Genomic DNA, 23,216 nt, shown 5'->3' with positions numbered 1-23,216 from the left:
TAAAAATATGCACCATGCTGTGAATATTATCTAGTTTATATTATACTAGTAAATGTTAGCTTAGGGAATGAATGGTGGATTTTAGTTTAAGATGCACGTCTGCCTTACAAAAAAGAGCTGTCCACAAAAATGCTAAATAAAAAATCTGATTACGCAACATAAGTCAGTGTATACGTCATCAGTGCAAATATGATCATTAAATGTATTTGTGACAGGGAGGATGTATGTTTTTGTCATGGAACAAAAAAATGTCTTGAGGTTGTTTTGGTGGCACGTTTTCTGACAATTCTAGACAACACTAAAATCCTAACATTTATGTATGTTTGTTGTTAGTAAGCCTCTCTGTGCCCCTTTACGTTCAGAGTAAGTTAATTTTTTCATATAGCCTGACTCACAAAGCATCATTTTTGCAAAAATCATTCCAGGTTCCAGAGATTTCCACACATATACAGAAACAAACAACAATCTATAGGACTATAGTAGGGCGCATTGAGAGTAATGGCCCATGTGCTAGTTAATGATATCTTCTGGAACTTCTGTTTGGATAAAACTCATAAATAATAGATATGCACAAATAAACAGTTTATTCCAAATATTAACATGGAGGTTTAGCTAATGAGGAAGGCTAAACGTAAGGTTCAACATAACAGATGTGATTAACCTATATGTTCAGGTTATGAAATACAAAATGTCATCTGACTTCCATAAACAGGTGGCCACATCAGAAATAAGTGTGTGAATCCTTTGTGCCAAATCCTTAATGTAAATGTTTGCACAACTGCCCTGCAGGTTGTTATGCAACAGGTTTAAACAGAAAAAAGAACCAACTGTTGGACTATGATATGTGCTTTTGTCCCTTATATAAGTTTGAGCAACAGATGTGATACATTCAGCAGGAGTTGTCTCTTCTCTCTTTTGGTTTCTCTTTGTTGCAAGACAGTTAAAATAAATAAGTTATGCAGGCAAAGTTACATTTTAAGGTTTGATTGAAGTATCTATATGTACACTGGAAGCTACGCTCAGTGGAACTGCACATCATCACAGAGTCACAGAGGAGAGCGGCTCCTTCAGGAAAACGTTCATGGTTCTTCTTACAGTGTGTCACTGCCAACAGATAAGCCTATTTACAGTACAATGTAACCTTGTGCCAGCTAAATTCATGTATCAAAAACTCCATCCTGGAGATTAGTGCTGTTTTCATGGGAAATCACAAAAGGAACAAATCCCCACCACCCCCACCCACATCTTTCACATTACAAAGTATTGAAATCAATACAAAACTAAAGGGAGAGACATGAAGTGCACAGTATAAAGTTCATCATCGCGCATGTGTGTAAGAATCAAAGGAACAATGCAGAAAGAGAACTCCCAGAGAAATGAGCAGAGAAGCTATATTTTTAGGCTTCCACAAAAAAAAGTACATTTGCTAAATCTTACCCCAAGTGACCTGTGGCAAGAGTCATCACATTTGTTAAACTCAGACTTATTATTTAACTATTTCCTATCATTTGAAAACTACAAGTTCAAACACAGTGTGTCCAAATCTTTGTGCCAGACGACCAGTGACCTTTCCATAAAGTCCAGCTGCCTCAAACCTCTGATTCAAGAACAGTGAAGCTCTTCACAAGAATGGCATCATTGATAGTGATGTCTTTTGATACAGTTTAGGACATTACAAAGATTATATGTCAGATGGACACACAGAGCCAGTGTCTGCAGACTGCTGAGAGTCTTTAAAGCGAGAGTGCCCAGCAGCACGGATCCTGGGTCAAACTTGCCTGATCCTTTAGAGTAAAAAATAAAAATGGCTTACAAGGGCACTGCAAATCTACATAAGCCATAAAAGCCATGCCACATTTACACCCTGTTAGGGCTATTCTCTCTTAAAGGGACATGCGCACAGTTTACAAACAGAGGAGGCAAAAACATTGCTGAGAAAGCAGCAGGGTTGGGAAAGTTAGGTTATTTTCCCCTCAAGTAATTTGCACCAGAATTAACATGTATTTAATGCCTGTAATCATATTTTATTTTCTTCAAAAGCATGTGTTTTTTTTTTAGTAATACCAGACTGGATTAGCTTTTTTTCTTCTTCAGATAATGACAAGTACAAGTAATCCTTTGTTCCCAACCCTGCAAATAAAGCAGTGAGCGTGGCAGACCAGTCACATGCACACTATGGGAGAATGTAAGGTTAGACACATGAGTGCTAACCTTTGGCTCTCTGACTGCTGGGTACTAAACATCATACAGAATAACAGGCAGCTGCTGCGAAGGAGAGGAGACTCACATGTCCAATGAAAGCACCATTCATGCTGTAAAGTTGCATTTTAACACTCTTAAACATTTTACTCTAACCTGCTTCAGCCTCCCTCCTGTAGAAATTAGTCTGTGAACAATCGACAGTGAGCAAATATATGACCTGTTTTGGTTTTTTTTCAACAATTTAGAGAGTTTCTCTATTTTTTTTCATACATGATACAATGTACTGTGCACAATGGATGTGCGTACATACTGGAAGCATAATGTTGCAGAGGACATGCAAAGTTGTTGAGTATACAGCAGAGCAAGAAGCGATGTTTCCCGTTGTCGTAGTCTTCTCCGTCATCTTGAAACATCATCTGTCACTCAGATTTGCATCTTCAAGCGCGTGACTCTTTCTTTGAGTGTGGCTTATTTCCAAGCAGGGCATCAATCTCAGTGATGGTTTGAGGGGTCATTTGGGATAAAATCTGAAAGAAAAAAGGAAGGAGGATGGTAATCAGTTTTAACTTTAGCACATTTTTTGTTTTGTTTTGTTGGTTTTCTTTTGTTTTTTACCCGTAGGGCACCCAGGTTCTCGAGTAGCTGGTCTGTATTAGAAACTCCCAGAAGTACTGAGCTGACTCCCTCACTGCGCAGACACCAGGCTGTGATAGAAAATACAAATACAATGCATGCTCTGTTAGCACACTGATAACCAAAGTAAAGAAGCTGAATTCCGACATCCAAATTAAACATGTGACGTATCTGAGCAGGAATTTAAACAGCATATCCTCACCATGACCCCAAGAAACAGCTTCACCTTGTGTGGTGAGGTAAATAAACATTATTGATTCAATGTGATGATGTTATGTAATTAACTAATAAGGTCATTGATCAGATGCAGGCACGTAGGAAACATTAGTGTGATGCATTAAATGGAGCTCTGATCTCTGTGTGCAGAATCAATCAAAGCTCTATTTTTTCCTGTGTGCATGCAACTCAGTTTCAACCAATGGCTTTATCACTCACGCACATTTAAAATGAGTTAATGTTAACATTTTAATCTTTAATTTACAGTCACACTACATCTGTTTACGGCATGGGTTGGTACCTATGGCTAACTGTGCAGCAGTGCAGCCCAGTCTGTCTGCCAGTAGATGGAGTTCCTTGATCTTAGCAAGCTGCCTGCGGCCCTCCTCACTGTTCACCCGCTCCTTCAGCCACTGGTATCCCTGCATCAGGACCAAAATGGAGAAAATCATTGATACAGCACTGATTTTATGCTTTATTGCTCCACTGATAAGTTAGAGTCGAGGTTGATTTTTGAGTCCCAGAGGAGTGCTGGTCAAATCAAACTGACCTTCATCGCTGCTCTGGAGCACTCTGGTACACCATCACTGTACTTTCCCGTGATTAATCCACAAGCAAGTGGAGACCAGGTCATAGCTCCCACGCCTGCAGAAGTAAGGCAATGTGTGAGTGGAACAAATTTAAACATTCAATTTAAAAGAGAGCTGTGAGATTGTGGATGTCTGACCGATTTTGTGGTAGAGTTCAGGAAGCTGCACCTCAACTTTATCCCTCTGGAAATAATGATACTCTGCCTGCTCACACACAGGCGGTATCAGGTTGAACTGACGTGCCACTGAGTACGCTTCCTGTTGCCACACAGACAGAAACAATCAGCGTTTATGCAAAAAGCTGACAGCGTGAAACTTTCAGAATGGTCAGTCAGCTTTTTACCATGATTTCCATGGCGCTCCAACGAGAGGTTCCCCAGTACATGGCCATTCCCTGGTTTATTACAAATGTCATGGCCCTGACAATTTCTGCAAATCACACAACATCTCATTTAAATATTCGCCACTTTAAGGCAACTCACTGCAGCTTTTAAATTCATAAAACAATACATTATATCTGCAAGAAAAAAAATCTGAAACTGACCTTCCATTGGACTGTTTACATCATTTCTGTTGGCAAACACGATGTCTACATAATCCAACTGCAGTCTTGATAATGATCCTCTTAAACCTGTGATTAACAGTTATTATATTAAGAGTCTGACTTAGCCACAGCGATTATTTCTACATGCTGATCTATACAGGCTAAGAGCATGAAAAGAATGGTAGGCACCCTGCAGTTTTACAGTCTTAATCAATCAAACTGTGGCTGGCTGTGGAGCAGGGAGGCTATTACACAGTTTGACATGAGACAGGGGGCCACAGCATGGCTAGCATGGCTGCTGCAGACAACAATATAGACCTAGTTTTAAGTTGTATAAATACAGAAATAGAAATAAATGTCACCATGTGTACTTTTTTATGTTAGATGTTTGACTTGGAAGTGAAATGAAAGTAGACGTACATGTACAGTATAAGTCCAAGTATAACCATGGTCCCTGCATGCCTGTGAACCTTCAGAGCTGCACATGGATCACTTATTACGCAATGACCTTCATTTCAAAAGCTTTCTGACAACAGCTATTCCACTCTTCAGTGAATGGTCACCCTCAGGCCGCGCTTCTTACAAAACAGATAAAGAAGAAGATGACCGTTCACAAGGCCAACGGCCTCTCAGCTTTTTTTTAGGAATTATTTTTGGAAGGGTTTTAGGAAAGGGGGTGGGGGCATCATGTATGTTCCTTCACCTGACCTTCTGTACTTCCACACACATCTGAAGACACTGCAACATCCCAGCTTGTCTCTCTTTAACGCCATCATTTATCACAGCTTTGGTATGTTTGTTTTTATCTTAGTGTGATGCAGTGTAGAAATGTATTTGACCTGAGCAGTCTGTTGATGGATTAGCTGTGACATGTAACATGGAGGTTCTTTAAATGCACAGGACAAACAGCGCTCAGAGATTAAGAGGCCATCTAATGATTCATCACAACTCACGATGCTCACAGTCTGAACTGATGCACCCTGGGAAACATTCTATATACAACAGAAGGGCACAAAGAGACATCTGAACTGCTGTTGACCTTAAACCATATGTGCAGCTCTGAAGCTTCCCGTTAGGAACTTTGTAGTTAGGATGTAGAAACTTCACACTCTACCTTCAATAATGTGCTTTCTGGAGAGTCCTCGCTCTGTCTCTGCTCTGTGAAGTGATGAGAATACACTCTGTTGATCTTTTATTTCAATGATGAAAGTAAAGAATAAAGAAAACAGTTTGTTATACTTACTGGCCTCCCCAGTAGATTTTGGTTGTGATGACAAAACTTGAACGTCTGCAAAGACAGAATTACAAGCATGAGCATTTAAGCAGCATAATCCCTTTTTTAACTTCTGCTAATTAGCCTGTGTAAGGCCCGAATGTGTTTATTTCACCATAAAGTTGGACATCTTAACATGAGGGTCTGTGGGGATTGACTCACTTTTGGAGCCAGCATCAAGTGTTTTAGTAGACATACTACCCTGTTAATATTCATGCAGGAGGATTTGTACCAAAACCAGGTCAGATATCACATCAGTCCCAGCTCAGACTAAATCGCAGCTATAGTGGACACAGTGTACCATCACCAGAAGTGCACTAATATCTGGCCTGAGACAAATGGTTGGTTCACTTGGCATTGAAATATATACTTGAACAAATTTAGTTTGTCATTTGGCCGAGTCACCCACCAGATATTGTGAGCTGAGGGTTTATTTCCACATGGAAACATTTTTATCCTTTTATAGTCTTTCTGAGGCTAAAACCCGACATGTTTTTAAAAAGTATGAGTTTCCCTTGAGATAATTTAATGGTGCTTTTCTTCCAAATCATAAAAACATCTGGCACTGCAGTGCATTTTAGAGAGGGATTATTTGAGATTATTTAAAAAGACATTAGTGATATAATAGCATTCAGGAAAACTGAGTATCCTCACCTCCATCCTTTCTTCTTAATAATGTTCCCTAGAGTGATTTCCGCTCTGCAGAGATACACATCATTGACTGTGATGAGGTGATGCTAAACAACAACATGAAGTCATACAAGGATTCTACAAAACACTGAAGACATTAAAACACAGGTATCATTTGCCTCCAGAGAACATTTACATTACATGAAGCAGAGGAAGAGGTTTAATAAAACAGTCTACAAGAACAAAAGTTTTGGTAGAAAGTGAGGGCTGACCTTCCCGTGGCGTACACCTCTGCCGTGTCAAACAGGTTCACTCCGTTCTCATAAGCTATGGTCATCAGGTTTTCAGCCATCTGAGGGAACACAAAAATTGAAACTGAGGGAGGGAGACGATGGGTAAATTCCAATTACCCAGAGGTCGTTCATGAAGGGCACCATTCAGGGAGGATAAGACAGTAGAAGGCGCAGACAAAATCTCAGCCAGCCGCTGCTTTAAAGTCTGTGTGTTTTTGAAGCATTTCTATAATTGAAAAACACTGAGATGTACGTTCAAAAGTGTGCAAAGCTGTTTTCCACAAAAGCAGTATGAGCAAAGGAGCCTGGGAAATGACTTCTCACACAAACAGAGACACAACAGAGCTCTCACCTCGTCAGAGATCTGTGATCCGAATGTCACCCAAGTGCCTGAATGAGAGGAGAGGCAGACAGTTTGTTTTGTTTTAAGTGGTTTGAGTTGGAGAAGAATATTTTCAAGTCAACTCACCTAAACCAAGGCAGGACACACGGAGGCCTGACTTCCCCAGGTTCCTGTGGAATAAGAAGAAGCAGTCTGTGAGAGGAGGCAGGAGGCAGATACATTTGCACATAAGTACAGTGATGTGTGAGAGTTAAATAATCCTGAATGATGATGCAAATTGGCCAAGCTGTGCAGTAAAATATACATTTGATATACATTCATATTTTCTGCCACATTTCTCAGGAAATATGGAATTTCTTTTTAGTTGTAACCTTATTTTATCATATTACATTAACCATTTATTGTTCTCTCTGTATTGTTATCATGGTATCCTGTATGATTTGCACCCTCAGCCCAAACTGCTTAGTGTTCCTACTTCCTCCACTTCAGCTGCTGAGTGAGAGCCCTTCTCGCCTGTGGTTAAATTACTGCCTGTGTCTAATTATTTCTGAACAATTGACCTTTTATCCTTCATATGTTAGCAGTTCATTGTATTACAGTGGGTCAGTGAAACAGCTGGAGGGGACAGGACTCAGCTCAGACAGAACCCCGGTAAAAGCTTCTCTGGTCTGTACAGTAAATGGCCCAAAATGCTCCATAAGCTAAAGAGGAGTCCATTACCCAGCATGCCACATCTGATTATCCAGACAGCTGAATTTTGAAGGGCAGGGAGGGAGAAACAGAGAGCTGCATTTCTGACCGCAGGAGCATGTACAGCTGAAAATGATGTAGGCTTCATGCTCACTCTCTTCCTCCTCCTCCTCTTCCTCCTCCTCCTCTATGTGTGCTCTCCCCCATTCTAATTAGCCAGGGAGCCAGCTGGAAAGGCAGCAGAACTGCAGTGCAACTCGCTGCTCGCCGTCTTTTCATCATCTCCAGCGCCTCTCCCCTCTCTGCCCGTCTGCCTGTCTGCCTGCGTCCTCCCCAAATAGCCAAATGCACAAAGACAGACTGTCACAGCATTTAGACTCAGTCCAACGAGTCCGTCTTTTATTATCCTGGTCTATTTTTAATGCCCGACCTTAATCTATTTTTAGATTCCTGCATATGTAAGCATTTATGTCCCACTGTGTGTGTGTGTGCTGTGCCATGTGAAGGCTTCATTGCTCATGTGAGTGTGTGTATGTGTGTGTGTGTGTGTGTGTGCGCGCGCGCCGCGTGTGGGTGTAACAACGCATTTTGTTTGTGTCATTACGTTAAACTCTGTCAAAACAGCGCACAGGTGGAAGGTCAGGTGAAGAAACGTGTCAACCAGTGACAGCTCTGAGTGTTCTCGCACGCTTTGAACAGTAAATACAAACGAGGCACATGGGAAAAACACGTTTCAGAGAGGTTTTTGAAATCACATATTTAAATATCTTTGTTCATTGGTTTTGCTGGCATTTGTAAATCTTGGACTTCACACAGAAACAACAACAGAAAAGGTTTTTTTTTGACAAGGTTGGCCAAATGACAGCGTCGCTTCATGTGTGAATCAAATGCTCAAAACTGATAAAAATAGCTTGTAAGACACGCATTGTACATTGACTGCATATAAATGTTGACGCCTTATAATCCCTAAAGAGCACAAAAACTTATTTTTCTTTTTTTGAGAAGATGTTATGTAGAGCGTATTATTTAGTCAGAAGCTTCATCACACTGGTGAAACATGCGAGTTAAAAATATTAATTTACCACTTCAGTCACAAAACAGTTCACCACCTTTTCAAACATTCCTTTTCAAATCATGCCATGATGACAAATGCACAACATTCAACAACAAAACATGAGTCAGCACTGGGAGGATGTCAAGCATTAACACAGATGCATGCCTTTTTCTGTTTCACTGCTTATATTCAATATGCTGTGTATATATGTGCTCAGTGCTAACATGTTTGGTGTGTAAACACATCATGACAGGAGGAACTAGCATGTACTACTGTGTGAACTGTAGGATTTGTGTTGTTTCTGGGCTGGATGGAGGATGTCATTGTTTCTGTGTGTGACAACTGGCTGCCCCTCCACCCCCTCCTCTCCTCCTCCCCCTCTTCCTCTCCTCTCCCTGCTCTCAACTCCACCGCTCTCTGCAGTGCTGCAGTCTGCTAAATTACTATCAGTGAGTCTGGAGAGACACATGCTCTCTCTCTTTTCCTCTCACTATCTCCCTCATGACAGTGTCTCCCACAATCTCTCACTCTCGTTTTTTGTCACACACACACACAGCCTATATTTCACTTGACGTGGATTTGACGAATGTTGTGTGGAATCTTCACCGTTCAAGCATCAGTGCATGGGGCCGGTCAATGCTTTCACGTGAATATTCACGCTTGATGAGAATTGTACTCGAACACAGGCGCAGATCTGCATGCAGACATGCATGAATGCACTCATGAGCAGGGGACACAGAAACACAGATGCTTCTCTGCAGCCTTTATAAGGAGGCCTTCCCATGTTTTTTTGTTTTTTTTTTACTTTTGCCATAAATCACAATCTCCAAACAAGGTGATTATAAGGGCTCGGCTGTTCCCTCCATACATTATTAATGGTGGGGGAGAGGAGGAGGCACACAGGTGCTCTGTCATGGTGTAGTCAGCATTTTAACCTGTGCTGACATTTACAGTTAGTTTTCACCTGAGACAGGAGGAAGACACTGTATACAGAGGGTTAGGTGCAAATGATGGAGTTTTTTTTTCCTGCAGTTGTCATAAAACACCACACACATGCTGAGCAGGCTCTTCTCCAGAGGGAAGCACACCTAGATATTAATAACACTCACGTCAGTGTGAGTGTGTGTGTGTGTGTGTGTGTGTGTGTGGATGGATGCTTATACATGCATTTTCTGAGCACAAACTGTGGGAAGACTCTGGACTGTCTGTTCTCTTTTAATAATGCTGTATGCACTGTTTTGGGGCTTTTCACTGTCAGCCCACCCTAACTAGAGGATTATTTCTTTCTCACTCCTGAGATGTGCGTCTGTTTCATTACTCTTATTAAGAGACAAATTAAAATGCACAAACTGTATGAATCTCCTTCCTATAATATAATCTTGTTACATTGACTTAACCAGGCATCAGTGAACACATCTTCATACACTTCTGAGGCTGAAAAAAAACTTAACATGCCAACTTGGCCACTTGAGGATTGCTCAAAAAATGAGTTAATCCCCATAGACTTCCATGTTGTTGAAATGTCCAGTGTTTACAGCCTGGGACATAGACTTGTCTTATTGTGGTCTGTCACCCATCAAAAAAGGGAAAAGGTTTAAACTATGTTAAGACTTATGCAGAGGTTGAAAAGGTGCCCAGCACCAGACCTTCAGAGAAGAGACAATGGTCTGTTACTGTGGTGGCTATACCTTTTTTCCAGATGCATATTCCCTTTTTTTAAGTTTTTGGCAAAGCTTATAGCAACTGAACTACTAGGTTAGCTTTTGGAAAAGATCCTTTGACAATATTAAACATAAAATTCTATCTGTAACAAGCTTCTTTGCCATTTCTCAGCTGATGACACTCCTGACACGTTTCACATGCACTGAAAGGATTGTTCTAATTTCTTTAACAATTCAACCACTGTCTTTTGTTTTTCATTATATGTGTGGCTAGGTACCAATTTAAGTGAGATCTTTTTTGCTTGGATTGTCTCTGAGAGACAAGAACCAAGTCTACAATCTGACAGTCTGCTAATTCTTTTTACAACATTAGACTCACAAAAAGGTTTTTATGTAATGTGATGTTGTTTTAATTCAGTTGTATTAAAACAGTTAGAAAAGTAGGTCTACCCTAATTATAAATACACATGCTGTGAGCAAAGACAGGCTCTCACATCTCAGCGGCTCTGCTGCTTATCAACACTCTATTAGTGGTCGTGACTCTCCTATTAACTGAACATGCATGTAATGAAGTGGGATTTTAAAGCCTGTCAATGTATGGGAGTGGACACAGCGACATGTGCAGCGCTTCTTCAAATAGCAAAGACATGTTTGGAAGAAAACGCGATACAGCAATACAAAAAAAAAACAAATCTGTCATCTTAACATGTTGAAATGTTAATGAAATTCATTGTTTGAAAAGTTCACCGTGCTGTGCTGCTGTTTTATGTCTGTCAGATGAAGATGAATATTTGAACGATACGTCAGTTTCCTGACCTGCTGCCTCATGAAAGACAGCTCAGTGAATTAGAAATGACTAAATGCAGTCACTAAGGTGTTTCTGAGTGTCATCCCTAAGTTTCCCCCGTGTTCTAGCTTCCCTGGGATTTAAATCATTTTAACTGCTTTGCCACAATGAATTCAGTCACTTTTTCCTGTGCGTGACTATTTAAATGCCACTGCTGAATGTGTTAAAATAACAAATTAATACGTAATAAGTACATTTTTTTTATTTATAATGATGGAGCCAGCCTCAAGTGGCCATTTGAGGAATTGCAGTTTGTGACGTTGCTAACCTGGCAACCAGCAGAATTAAATATATATATTATAAATATATATTATTATTTAGTGCTAAATGTGTTAAATGTCCTTTTTTGGCTGCCCATTTAATCAGGTAGTGGTTGAATGGCCATGTTGGGGACAGGTGTTTTGTATGTGGCTTTAGTGTATAAGAGGACAATTTAAGTTAAGACAACCTGGGTAACAAATATACAGCATGGCATAAAATATTGACTTGAAATGCATGATAAATCTGTGGGAGCAGTCATATTGGAGACAGTTTTGTAATAACATGCAATGATGACTTTGCTTCTGACATTATCAGACTTTGACTTTGACTAGACAGCCGAATGAAGACGTGATGTGGATTTTCTGGACCTGATTATGATGCTTCAGAACAAGACTGCTGCTGCCATGCAGTCAATTATTGACACATGTAAGCCTCGTCAAACAACACTGACCCAGAGGTCACTTCACATACTGAAGAGATTAAGTTATCTGCTTTATGTACTTTTCTCAGTGCAGTTTAGACTCTTAGGTCTCTAACATGCAGCTACTACAAATAAATGTTCGGTTCCAGGGTTCATAATTATTACCAGCGCAGTTCAGCAGTCAGAAAAAGATCACAGTTTGGATACGTTCAGATTACGAGCCAGACTGAAATCAAGCAAGTGTATAGACTGTGTGACTTTGCTTAAAACTTGGTGGACCACAGAGTGAGTCACTAATCTGTTCAGTCGACTGGAAACTGAACACAAATCCAGAGAGAGAGAGAGGAGAGAGCGAAGAGAGAAAGGAGAGTTGAAGGTCAACAAGGTTGCATGCAGCCTCCTGCCAGCTACACAAACCATCGTTTGTTTCCACTGATTATTCATCATGGCAACATTACGAGGCCAATTTACTTAATTATCACTTGATTAATAATGAGGGTGACGGCACTCGGTTAAATGCATGCTTTTTTTTCACTGTTTGAACAGTTTGGAGGCCAGCAGGTGTCAATGATGTGGGAACTGCCTTCTGTGTGTTGACAGTGTGGGATAGACAGACAGACAGGAGCTGTGACGTCGCCGTGCCCTCAGACTGTTTAAAAGGGTAAGATGATAATTTGACCGTAACGATGGGCACGCTGTGAGAACAGAAACACAGAGGCTGGATGACAATCTCTCAGCACTAAATGACCACAATATATCTGTAAAACTTGACCGGGCCGTTTGTCATGGCCAACGACTCGACCATTACCTCATCAGCTGCTGAGATTTCAGCCTTTTAAACCTCGCTGTTCAAGTGTACTCTGTTAGAGAGCGGCAGCACCTCTCTGCACAGCTGAATGTCAGAGCTCTCCACACCCTGATACAAATGCAAATACATGTAGGCTCTAAACAGGTTAACTGAACATCATGTGTAATTATTGCAGCACTTTTCTCTGTGGGATATCACCTATAAAAGCACATTTCTCTTTCTGTTCTGCTTCCATTGTGTAGTTTGTTCACTGTGTACGTGGTGCACCAGTAGCAGCATATTTTATGTCAATCTATAACAGCTGCCAAATTGTGAGATAAATGTACTGCACAAAAACGTGTTGCTAAATTTTCAGCCATCACTCCTGAGCTCCTTTCTCCTTAAGTGAAAGCCAACACCCAACATTATGCCTGACTCTTAAACAATGTTTGACTCCTATCTGTACTCACATGCTTCATCACTCACTCATGCATTAAGACAGATGGATCCAACTTCCTGCCACTGACACAAAGTGCCCCATGGCCTCAAAAAACAAATCTGTGAGAGACAGATGCAGATAAATCTCTGCTGGATATATGACAGCTTAACCTATGCATGGATGTTTTTTTAATGTGCTGAATGAGACTAAGTAATAATATTCTTGTTGCAAATTTAGGTGTTTATTAATATATGCACACATCAGATTAAAAAATATGTATTTGTAAAATTAAGTTTTAATGTAGTTAAACAGTTAAAATATTATAAATAATATAAATATTCCATCATACATATATAAATTTATCTTAAAGGATGTTTTCTTTTTTCTTCACACGCACACAACCCAAAGTTTCCTGTTTGATTTCTATCTAAATACAGTTTTGAAGGGCTTTAAAGAGTTTTATTCATATATAATTCATAGCCTTGTTTATATAACATTTTATTCCTAAAAACATGGCGGAGATGTATGTTGACAGTGTCTTCTGATTTATGAAGTGATAAAAAGGGACATCCCCCTCTGTACAAGCCTTTGACTCATAATGTTCAGATTTCTCTTCTTAAAATGTATGAAAGTGTGTGTATATGCAATTATTGTTGCATATTTTTGACCATAATTAAATTACATTTTGAATTGAATTAGACTTGTAGGAGTTCAGTTGCATATGTTTACTTTTCTTTGGGATAATCTTAGGTAAACAGCCCTGGTTGGCTTACCAGGTTGCTGCCGGTGAAAGGAGAGGGCCTGGTTGCTATAGAAACGGCCTGTTTGCTGAGTGACAGAACTGACTGCTAGAGTCAGTCCTCCGACAACTTTTTTTTATATCTTAACAACTGCACACAAACATGCACACCAGAGCGCTGCAGTGCACTGTAAAAAAACATGTGTGTTTTAATGGGAATAAGTTATAAACTTTGATCAATAATATAATAAAAATCAATATATAAGGGATAAAGGGTCACACAGTGACAACAAGCAGCAGATGCCATCGTCTTTGACCTGCCGGTGAGTGATGCATACTCAGGTTAATGAGATTGGGGGGGGGGGGGTAGATGTTACAAAACATGCAGTCAAACCAAACAGGGATGCAGATGAGATCAACGTTCACACACCCCCGGTTCTGTCGGAGTGTTTGTTTGGTCTCGGTGCTTACACATCTCCAGCATCTACTACTTTGTAATGTACATCCATGAATATGCAAGCACCACAAAGACACAACCAGACCGTGGAGCTCCGAGCTATAGCAGAAAGGACTGATAAGCGACAGCAGTGCTGGCTGATTAGAAAATAAGACAAAAAAACTAAAGGCAATGCCTGGGGTGTTGCCAATGGCAACTGGAGCTGGCCATATGCTGTATAGACATATTGTGCTGCTGCTCTCCCTATTAGTGACACTTTTTTCCAAGACAACCAGAATAATCCAACTAATCACAAGTATGTATGCAATTCTAAAGATAAAGAAAATGCTTGTGGTGATATCCCAGATTTGTCTTGTCCCTCATTCCTTTTTTAAGCATCCTATTAAATGAAAACTTAATTGACTGAGGAGAATGGCAGCAATTCAATCAACCTGATTATAAGGAAAACAGGTCGTTAGAAGTCTCCTCATACTTATTAAATTTTACAGTCTAAATGAAGGAAACATGTGACATGCTTCAGAGTAATGTGATGTGAAAGTGTCTTTATGTATATGTGCATTATTGTCCTCTGCTCTGAGGAGCTGCATGAACATCTGTCTCACACATGACTTTCTTTTCTTTGCTGTTTATCCGCTGTGCTTTTCTTTTCTCTGTGTTATGACTCAGACCTGCATGGCTGTGTGGTGTTCTGTGCCAAAGATGCTCGCCTGCAACACTATTTTATGAAAATGAAATGCTTTTAGAAAAGCCCAGGGTGTCCTGGGGTAATTTCAGGGAAGCTGCTATTAGAGGCAGTCATTGTATTAATCTGTTGTGATGAGCAAGAGGCCAGAGTGAACTCTGCATAAAGCGAATGCTCCTATATGCATACTGTGTCTGTTTCATCGAGATAACATTATGGCTGTTTGGTATGGATTATATAAGCAGTTTTACATCCATGGGTGTAAGCGTTTTTTTAAGAGCAAATGTCAAATTTTTATAATGTCAGAGAAATGACTGCACTCACTGAGGTCTCTCTCAGCGGGCTAATGGATATGTAGGCAGTGTGGTACAGGAGGCATGATGTGACAAGTTAACCTCAAAGCACTTTCACTTGCACAGACAGACTCAGAATCTCCTGCCATATTCATTATGATAATCTAATACCAGGGAAACCTGGGAAACCAGACCTCTGATGAGTCCATGAAGCCCCTCAGCTCCTCATCGGGCCCTATACTCACCTGTACTTCATACTGGTGTGGCGCCCGATGGCCTCCTTCATGTGGGCATGGCCCTGTGGGGTCTGGCGGGACCCGGACCCCTCCCTGGTCTTCACAGAGCCTTGGGAGATGTAGTTGCCATTGCTTCCTTGTCCACTTCCTCCTCCACCACTTCCTCCTCCGCCGCTTCCTCCTCCTCCTCCACTACCACCGCCTCCTCCTCCACCTCCTCCTCCACCACCTCCCCCTACTCCTCCACTGCTTCCTCCTGGAGGTGGAGCAGTGCGAAGGCCACAGAGTCGGTCCTCACTGCGACTTTTGAGGTTGTGCTCAGTGCATGCGAAGGACACCTGCATCCTGACTGTTTCCGGTGTCTCCTATTAAAGAGTTTAGAGGGTCACTCAGACGGTAATGTCTACAAGCTGTTTCCTGTTGTGCTGTTTTTGTGGCGAGATGCTCATACAAAAAGGGCTCAGACAGGGCAGGTCAGAGATTTTGGCTGTGAGGTGGAGGGAGCAGGCGAGAGTCCAGCCTCTAACATGACACACACAGAGTTACCGTCTGCTCTGTCTCCTGTCTGGTGATGCAGAACCCTGGCAAAAAAGGCTTTTAGAGTTTTCACACTCACAAGATGCATCAGGGCTGCTCTCCAAAAAGCATCAGGAAGCTTGTAAGCTCACAGCAGTCCTCAGACGAATTTGGGGATGTGGCAGTTCTTTGGGAAGCCCCAAAACCTCAGTGCAAGAGATGCCTCCCTGGAGAAGTCTCGGCCTTTTCCCACATACATGCACAGGCTCCTATGGCTTATGTTGGGTGATAAAGCACTTGCCAGCTTGCAGTTCTCTCTTCAGCTGAGGTTAGTTGAGTCTGTGTTGAGCTGAGGAGCTCCAGTGTGTGCCGCAGCAATGACACAATCACAGCTACAGGCATCCTCGCACTTCCCGTCGAAATAAGGCATTCTTATTTTTATTTATTTATTTTATTTTGTCGCAGCAGAGACTGTCTCGATTGTTTTTTTACATTGCCGAGAAGAAACAGACTTAATATGAATTCACACAGTCAAACACAAGCGATGCATCATCATCATCATCATCGCCCAGCAGCTTCACGCAGCATCAAATTGATGCAAGAAAAAGAGAGAGGAGCAACCAATTCAGCCAAAAAACACACGGAGCCGGTGTGTATTACCTTCAGTGTGTGAAGTAGTTCACATACCGGCAGCAGCTGTGCAGCTCTCCCGTTATTCGACAGAATTTCACGGTGCACGGATTTGAAAAAAATGCCGGCATACTGGCCCCAAAATCAGCTGCAGCAGACATTTCAAACGCCCGATGCCACCTCTCGGCTCCGGTTCAGCATCATTTTGTCAGCTCAGAGTCCGCCTTTTTTCCACAGCCTCCAAAATGTTCACGACACACAAGCAGTGTGGGGGTTTGCGATACTCTCTCTCTCTCTCTCTCTCTCTCTCTCTCTCTCTCTCTCACTCTCTGGGGTGTGATCTCTACATTTTTCATCACACTGGTGTACACACACATTTCATCACATCCTCACACTAGCTTATATTAATGGGCTCTCACCAAAACATGTTTTATATATTTGCACACAAAAGCCTTCACATCACATCAATTCTTTATGTATTCACTTTTCCATACTAAATTAGGAGGAGTGCTCGTTTTTTACACGTGGATCCCCCTTCTCTCTCTCTCTCTCTCTCCCCTGCTCTGTTTTCTTACCACACCCATGTCTCAATGCAAAACTGTGCAACCATTATTATGACTTCTGTCACATCACATCCCAACACAGCGCACCATATCAGTTCTTAATGCATCACATCACATCATGTGAGAATAAAATGGATGTGTCATTTGTTAGCCAGGCAATGATAATAGTGCCTTCAGGCCCATTTAGCATCTAAGCTATGTTGCCATATCCTTAGAGGAGACTGTCAATCCAAAAAGTTGCACAGTGTTAACAAGCCACACACACACACACTTCATCATCTCAGTTCTGATGAAGTGTGGTTTTGGATCAATCTGCAGTCTCCAGAGCAGATTGCACGGCAGCATGTAACTTCTGAATTCAACCCTTCAGTGTGAGTTGGGACGGCGGGGAAGCTTCCAGCTGCATGTAGGCAAGGATTCCACCCACTGTGACATTTTCAAAGAGGAGAAGGTGTTATGATTGCCACTCCTGTTAAAGCGCCTTCTTTGGAATCACGTTGACTAAATCTTTATCTCCACATGGGCTTAACCTTCACCCTCACTCCAGATAATGTCCATCACTTTATGCAGCGATGACTCTGCCTCAGACGCACCAGGCCTTCAGACAGCACTGGAGCTTCATTTCACTGTAATGTTCCACATCTAGAAGTTGTGGTTATGATGTAGCTCTGTTCACCCCGCCACAAAGCCCCACGAAATTAAAGTCTCAGGGAAATGAGAAGATGTCAATCTGTCTTATGGAGAGGCGTCAAAAGCAGCAGGCTGCACATGTGAAAACTGAGTGTTATTCATATTTAAAAGCTGAATTTATGTATCTGAAACCCCCTTTAGCTACATTTTCATTTAACATCTTCAACATCTGGTTAGATAAATAAATAAATAAATAAAACAAAGCAGGAGAGGAAACGCAGCTCCCACTGTGACACGTTGTTTTGCCTCACTCGGGCTAAAACAGGGAATGAAGGATGCTGAGAATTGTTTGTGGTGAGCCTCAACATGAAATGTGCATTTAATATATGGCTTAAAGGCATTTATCCTCCAAGAAAAAAAAGAAAACTGAACTGCAACTCAAAAGATGCTTTTGGTGGAATAACTCTTGACAAAACTGTGCTGAATGTGTTTACATACGTCCAAATTTTAAAGACATAATCACACATTGAGACCTGTGTGAACAAAATTATCCTTTGGAGAGCAGCAGATGTGGAGAATGCTGGAGACCTCTGTGGTAGCCATCAGCTTCTGTGCTGATCACAAGTAATCATTTTCAGTCATGAGGGATTTTAATGTGATGCATCAGCTGGCAAATTAACCAAACATGCACACAGAGGCTGCAGGAACTGCTGCCCAAGGTGGTAATCACATACTCTGCTAAGTTATTCTCTTCTTTCAGTTGTCTGCTGCCTTTATGTGTTACAATGAGATTTGAGTATGAATGATGCATGTTTTCTGAAATTGCCAGTTGATTATACATGACACCCTCCAGGCTGCAGATTGTGTTCCTGCTCTTGTTTGAGTCAGTTTTGTGTCACAGGGCTGACTGTCTTCACACCAGGGGGACGCTGCCACCTAGAGGCAACTTAACAGGAGTCTTATCACACTGTGAGTGAGGTTGGGTTGCAGTGCATTTAAATGAAATGTCATGCAGTGTAAAAAAATTAACATGAATGTATTATATGCCATCTTTTTCAACAGCCAAAGCCCAAATATATCAAATCAGTATAATCTTGTATATTAAACTTAAATATTGTACAAAATTCCTAATATAAATATCAGGGTCAGTGCAACTGACATTAATGTGTCCCAAAATAGTCAATTTAAAGAGCAATGCCAGCCCTGCAACAACCAACTGCATGTCCCCTGCTGTCTAACCATGCATCATTAACCCTAAACTTCTGCACCGCTGCTGTTGACCCCATCCAGCAGCCTTTTCGGAAGTTGAAATTAGACAATGACGCGTGTGTGAGACCATTTCTGACCCTGAAGAAGCGGATTGCTTCTGCAGTCCTACCACGTTTATTCAGCAGCTTTGAAATCTCATCAAACGCCTGATATTTCTTTCTAGGTCACCAGTGGGGAGAATAAAAAACCTGAAAATATATATATAAATATATATATCTTATCTTTTTTTACCCATAAAAGATGTCTCCACTCAGAGCCTTCAATTACACCCTCTTCAAATGCTCTACTACATTCATGCATTAGTAATATATTAGTAAAAATATTAACCATGTTATTTAAATAGATCATCCACAGATGACTGAGTGCTCTCTCGTTAAGTTCGTCCTGAAGCCTCTCCCTCCAGGGAGCTAAAACTCCAGCTTCTTATTAAATCTGCATGTGTGTCAGCTTTGTGTACATATACAGATCTGTTGACTTGCACTGTGTCCTCTCTGTGCCTCGACCCCTCTCACCTGTATGTCATTGCAGAGCGCTCAGCCTCACACTCGGCCAGGGAGAGGCCACATTCTCGCAGGTACAGCTCCAGCCGGCGTCGTTCCACCAGCCTGTGCGCTGCCTCCAGTATTTGAGAAGCCAAGGCCTCTGACTCAGTCCTCTGCTCCGTGCTCTTGTGGCTCCTGGTTCCAGCCTTGGCCACAATGCTCCCAGAGGAGGACGACGCCTTGGGCTTTTTGCTGATGCCATAAAGGTCCTCCACTGAGTATTTCCCCCCTTTACCTCCTCCTCCTGTCCCACCACGGCTGGCAAACATTGTTGAAGTGCAGGAACTGATGAAAATCGTTCTCCTCTTTCCCCTGTTTTTACACTGCTACACCTACTTTAGGCTTCTGAGTTACAAAATTTAAAAAAAGAAAAACAAGACAGTGCTATTTTAATGCAGATTTGAAACATCCGGCCCGAGGATGTCAGACATCAAACTGTTAGAATCAAGAACTTAAAGCGCCTCTAAAATATCAAAAAGTCTGGATTCCTCCTTTGTGGAGTCTGAAACCAAAATAAAACAAAGCCAGTCCTAACAAATCAGCAGCAACACCCAGTCACAAACAATGACTCCTGCTGATGTGAGGTGCGTCTTTGAGTAAAAATGGATAGAAAGCAATCAGCATTTTTCTCTCTTTATCTCTGAAAGGAGAGATAGTGAGGGATTTGTGTTGAAGCCCTGCAGCTTACATTTGTTGAGATTAAGAGAGCGCCCGGATGAAGTATCAGACTTCTGTGGCTACTACATAATCTGAATCAACAGAGGCTCTGATAGTTCATCTCTCTGACCTTCCCTCAGATACTGAGTGGTACTGATTTTTTTCCACCTACGTGGATAATTGATCAGTTGATCTGCAGTGACAGTGTCATCATAACCAAGCTTCCTTCCAGCTCCTGTGTGCACAAAGTGATGGTGGCATCCTCTCGGAGCCTGGCGCCAGCTTTAGGCCGTCTCCAAGCGTTACTGTTGGGGTTGGTGTGCGAGCCAAACCCCTTCCCCAGTGACTCTTTTTTCACACACAAGATGTGTGAACCTCTTCCCACCAGAGGGGGGAGAAAAATGTTAAACCACAGACGGGCCATTCATGAAGAAGAACAGGACGGCTCCTGTGTGCACTGAAATGAAATGGTGTGAATAAAAATATAACACAAACAGGAAAGATATGGAGTCACAGGATGTTACAGTTCATGATGAAAAGGATTATTTCTCTGCAGCAGTTTATGCAAAGAAATCTACCTTCTAATCTCTTTCTGTTAAGTCCCAGCTTAAAGACAGGAACAACACAGGGAACAAAAATGAATTCATATCATATGTCTAAACAATAAACTGCAGTGTTTTCATTCCACTCAGTGAAAGATGAGCTATGATTCTGAACATTCAATGGTACAATTGTTGAATTGAATTGAATTGTTCAATTGTTGAATATTGTTGGATGGCCTCCTATCAACACCTTGTTGGTATGTGTTAATAGATAATAGTGTATTTTATATTGGGTATATTTAATATATAGCATTCTGAAAAAAAGATTTTGCAGAAGATTTTTTTCAAAAAAGTTTGTTTTTCAGATAGGAGGTTTTGCTCTTTGGCCATAAATATGTTGAATTAAAAAAGCTATCAATGACTCAATAAATGAATGAATGAAAGCATCAGTATCACTGACTCATTGACTGACCACTCACTCATTCATCTGTTGAACTGTATATCTTCATCTTCCAGCTGTCATGGTGGTCATGGTCTTCCTAAGTGTTTGCAGCAGTAGCTTTTAGAGGCAGAGATCATCTGGGATTAAGCTGCTATAATCGCTTTTTCGATTGACCGCGGTCATCCATGCAGCGGGTGGAGGTCAGTCTTCTGGGGAATAAATTGCACCCAGGGTTGAATGCATGTTAGCCTCCACACAAGTGCAAAGTGGTGGGATTATAATGACAAGGCAAGCATTAGATGGAGAAATAATGCATTTGGGTTTTTTTTTAAAGCGATCCTGGTGTCCACATTGTATAACTGTCAGATATCTGGGTTAGAACAGCAAAGTTTGTTTTAGAGATCTGTTGCGTAACTGTGCAAAGATAGATTTAGTCAGTCTAACAATATAGTAACCCAGAAATATGGAGTCAAGCTATTTTCTTCCACCTTGTACACGGTGTACAGTCAGATGTTTGAAGCAGAAATGCAGCAGATGGAGACATTTTCTTCTCCATGTGTGGCAGAAACACCTTTAAAAATCACTCTGCTACAAAACATCACAATCCCATGTAAGACAGTGACTATTTATGACAGGGTGACAGGGATAAATCTAAAACTGTTACAATCCGACAAAAGTTAAGAGTTGATTAGGGTCATGTTTTAAATTAAAATCAGTCCTTTGTGTGTTAGGAGGATTGTATGTTTATTTTTCAAACTGCAGTTCCTCAAATGGCCACCTGAGGCTGGCTTCAAATCTCATTCATTTTCATTCTGCATGTAAAAATGAGAAAAGGTTATTTTGATCTCTGGAGCTGCTTTGGCATGACAGCTGGCATAAATACATAACTAGGTTATTATAATTGAAGGTTGAAGTCTTGTATAATTGAGGACATGTTGGTTTCTTCTCACATTACCTGCCTGTTAAATCATTTTGTACACAAAAACTCCAAAATACTGTTGATTAATAATTATACACAACTTATAGCCTATGTTTGATGGTATAGCTCTATGTGTTTTTGTATTTATTGTGTGTGAAGCATAAATACGTGTATTTATAGTATTTTAAATGTTATGTATTTCTTTTTCTGATAAGGGATGGGAGAAGTATAAGTGTTGAGATTGAAGGTTCCTCCTCTGAGAAACATGACACTACTTTTCATTCATGATGCAACAGCCTGTCATCGCCACCAGGGGGCGACAAAGCAGCGCAGCTGCTTTACGGCTGACTCCAAGTTACCGTGCAGGAGTCATAATAAAACAAAATTGCATTTTAACTGACTGAAACGACTCCTCGGTGTGATCGAGGAGACAGACGTGAACAGTTTAAACGCGCCAGCCGTAGCACCCAGGAATAAAACAGCTTTATGGGCGCTCGCTGAGTGGATAGATTAGGATCTGTGATGAATTTGACATGATGTTTTCTCTCTCTCTGCTCTGCATGTCTCCGTCTGTTTTTCGGGGTTTTTTTTTTAAATCCACACTGTGGCGCAGGCGGGCCAGTGGATTTTGAGAGCACCATGCGCACAGACTGTGGCAGACGAAACTAATCAGCCAATATAATGCTGTGCTGCAGGCGTGACACGCGCTCATCGTGTCAGACGGCAGGTTTGTGATAGCGAAGTTGGACTGATGCTGGATCAGAGTGTGCTTATATGCGCTGCTCAGTTCGCCTCTGCACTGCAGCTGCAGAATGTGGGACTGTATTTCTGTAGATTCTAACTTATCCAAATACTAGTGAGGCTGTGTGCGTCAAAACAATCCAAGTAATTGTTTCTCAGTATTGGAATAAACAGGGGCCCTTTCTGCACGCTAGAGGGAGCCCATTACACAGTAAAAAAAGTGTGTGTATGTGTGTGTGTGTAGATTCTTCGGGTGTGTGGTGGTCATTGCTCCTCCATATAAACTCTGTAAAATTGGAGAGTATGCCCAGGATTAGGCTGTACTTCAGTAATCAGATTACTTTCAAAACTACGCTCACTCACACACAATTTATACTTTGTATGTTGTATTGTGTCCAGATGCTGGTTAAATCATAACCATATGGTGCTTACTCAGATTTCTAAATGGGCTCTTAAAAAGGCACACACACACAC

The 23,216-nt window shown here is 41.3% G+C and overlaps 1 protein-coding gene across 1 annotated transcript; it reads right to left on the bottom strand.

Moving 5' to 3' along the window:
• Positions 1 to 1,371: 1,371 nt before the first annotated feature.
• Positions 1,372 to 16,670, bottom strand: LOC114446211 (voltage-gated potassium channel subunit beta-2). The gene is made up of 14 exons (XM_028421697.1): positions 15,301 to 16,670; positions 6,851 to 6,894; positions 6,734 to 6,771; positions 6,361 to 6,440; positions 6,113 to 6,157; positions 5,429 to 5,473; positions 5,300 to 5,343; positions 4,186 to 4,272; positions 3,985 to 4,070; positions 3,779 to 3,899; positions 3,602 to 3,696; positions 3,353 to 3,473; positions 2,818 to 2,906; positions 1,372 to 2,729 (listed from the first exon to the last, which is right to left on the bottom strand). Exons 1-14 carry the CDS (start codon positions 15,633 to 15,635, stop codon positions 2,640 to 2,642), a joined length of 1,320 nt encoding a protein of 439 aa, XP_028277498.1. The 5' UTR covers positions 15,636 to 16,670; the 3' UTR covers positions 1,372 to 2,639.
• Between the last annotated feature and the right edge of the window lie 6,546 nt (positions 16,671 to 23,216).

This window comes from Parambassis ranga, chromosome 14 (assembly GCF_900634625.1).
Source record: "Parambassis ranga chromosome 14, fParRan2.1, whole genome shotgun sequence".
Classification (NCBI taxonomy): Eukaryota; Metazoa; Chordata; class Actinopteri; family Ambassidae; genus Parambassis; species Parambassis ranga.
Note: the sequence above shows the minus strand (reverse complement) of the source record. Positions and strands in the feature narration are given on the sequence as shown.

Coding starts and splice junctions, on each gene's coding strand:
- LOC114446211 (XM_028421697.1), bottom strand. CDS start 15,635: ATGCAGGTGTCCTTCGCATGCACTGAGCACAACCTCAAAAGTCGCAGT. Junction 5,474..6,112: donor ATTAAGAAGAAAGGATGGAG/GTGAGGATACTC, acceptor CTGTCTTTGCAG/ACGTTCAAGTTTTGTCATCA. Junction 4,273..5,299: donor CAGAAAGCACATTATTGAAG/GTAGAGTGTGAA, acceptor TGTTAATCACAG/GTTTAAGAGGATCATTATCA.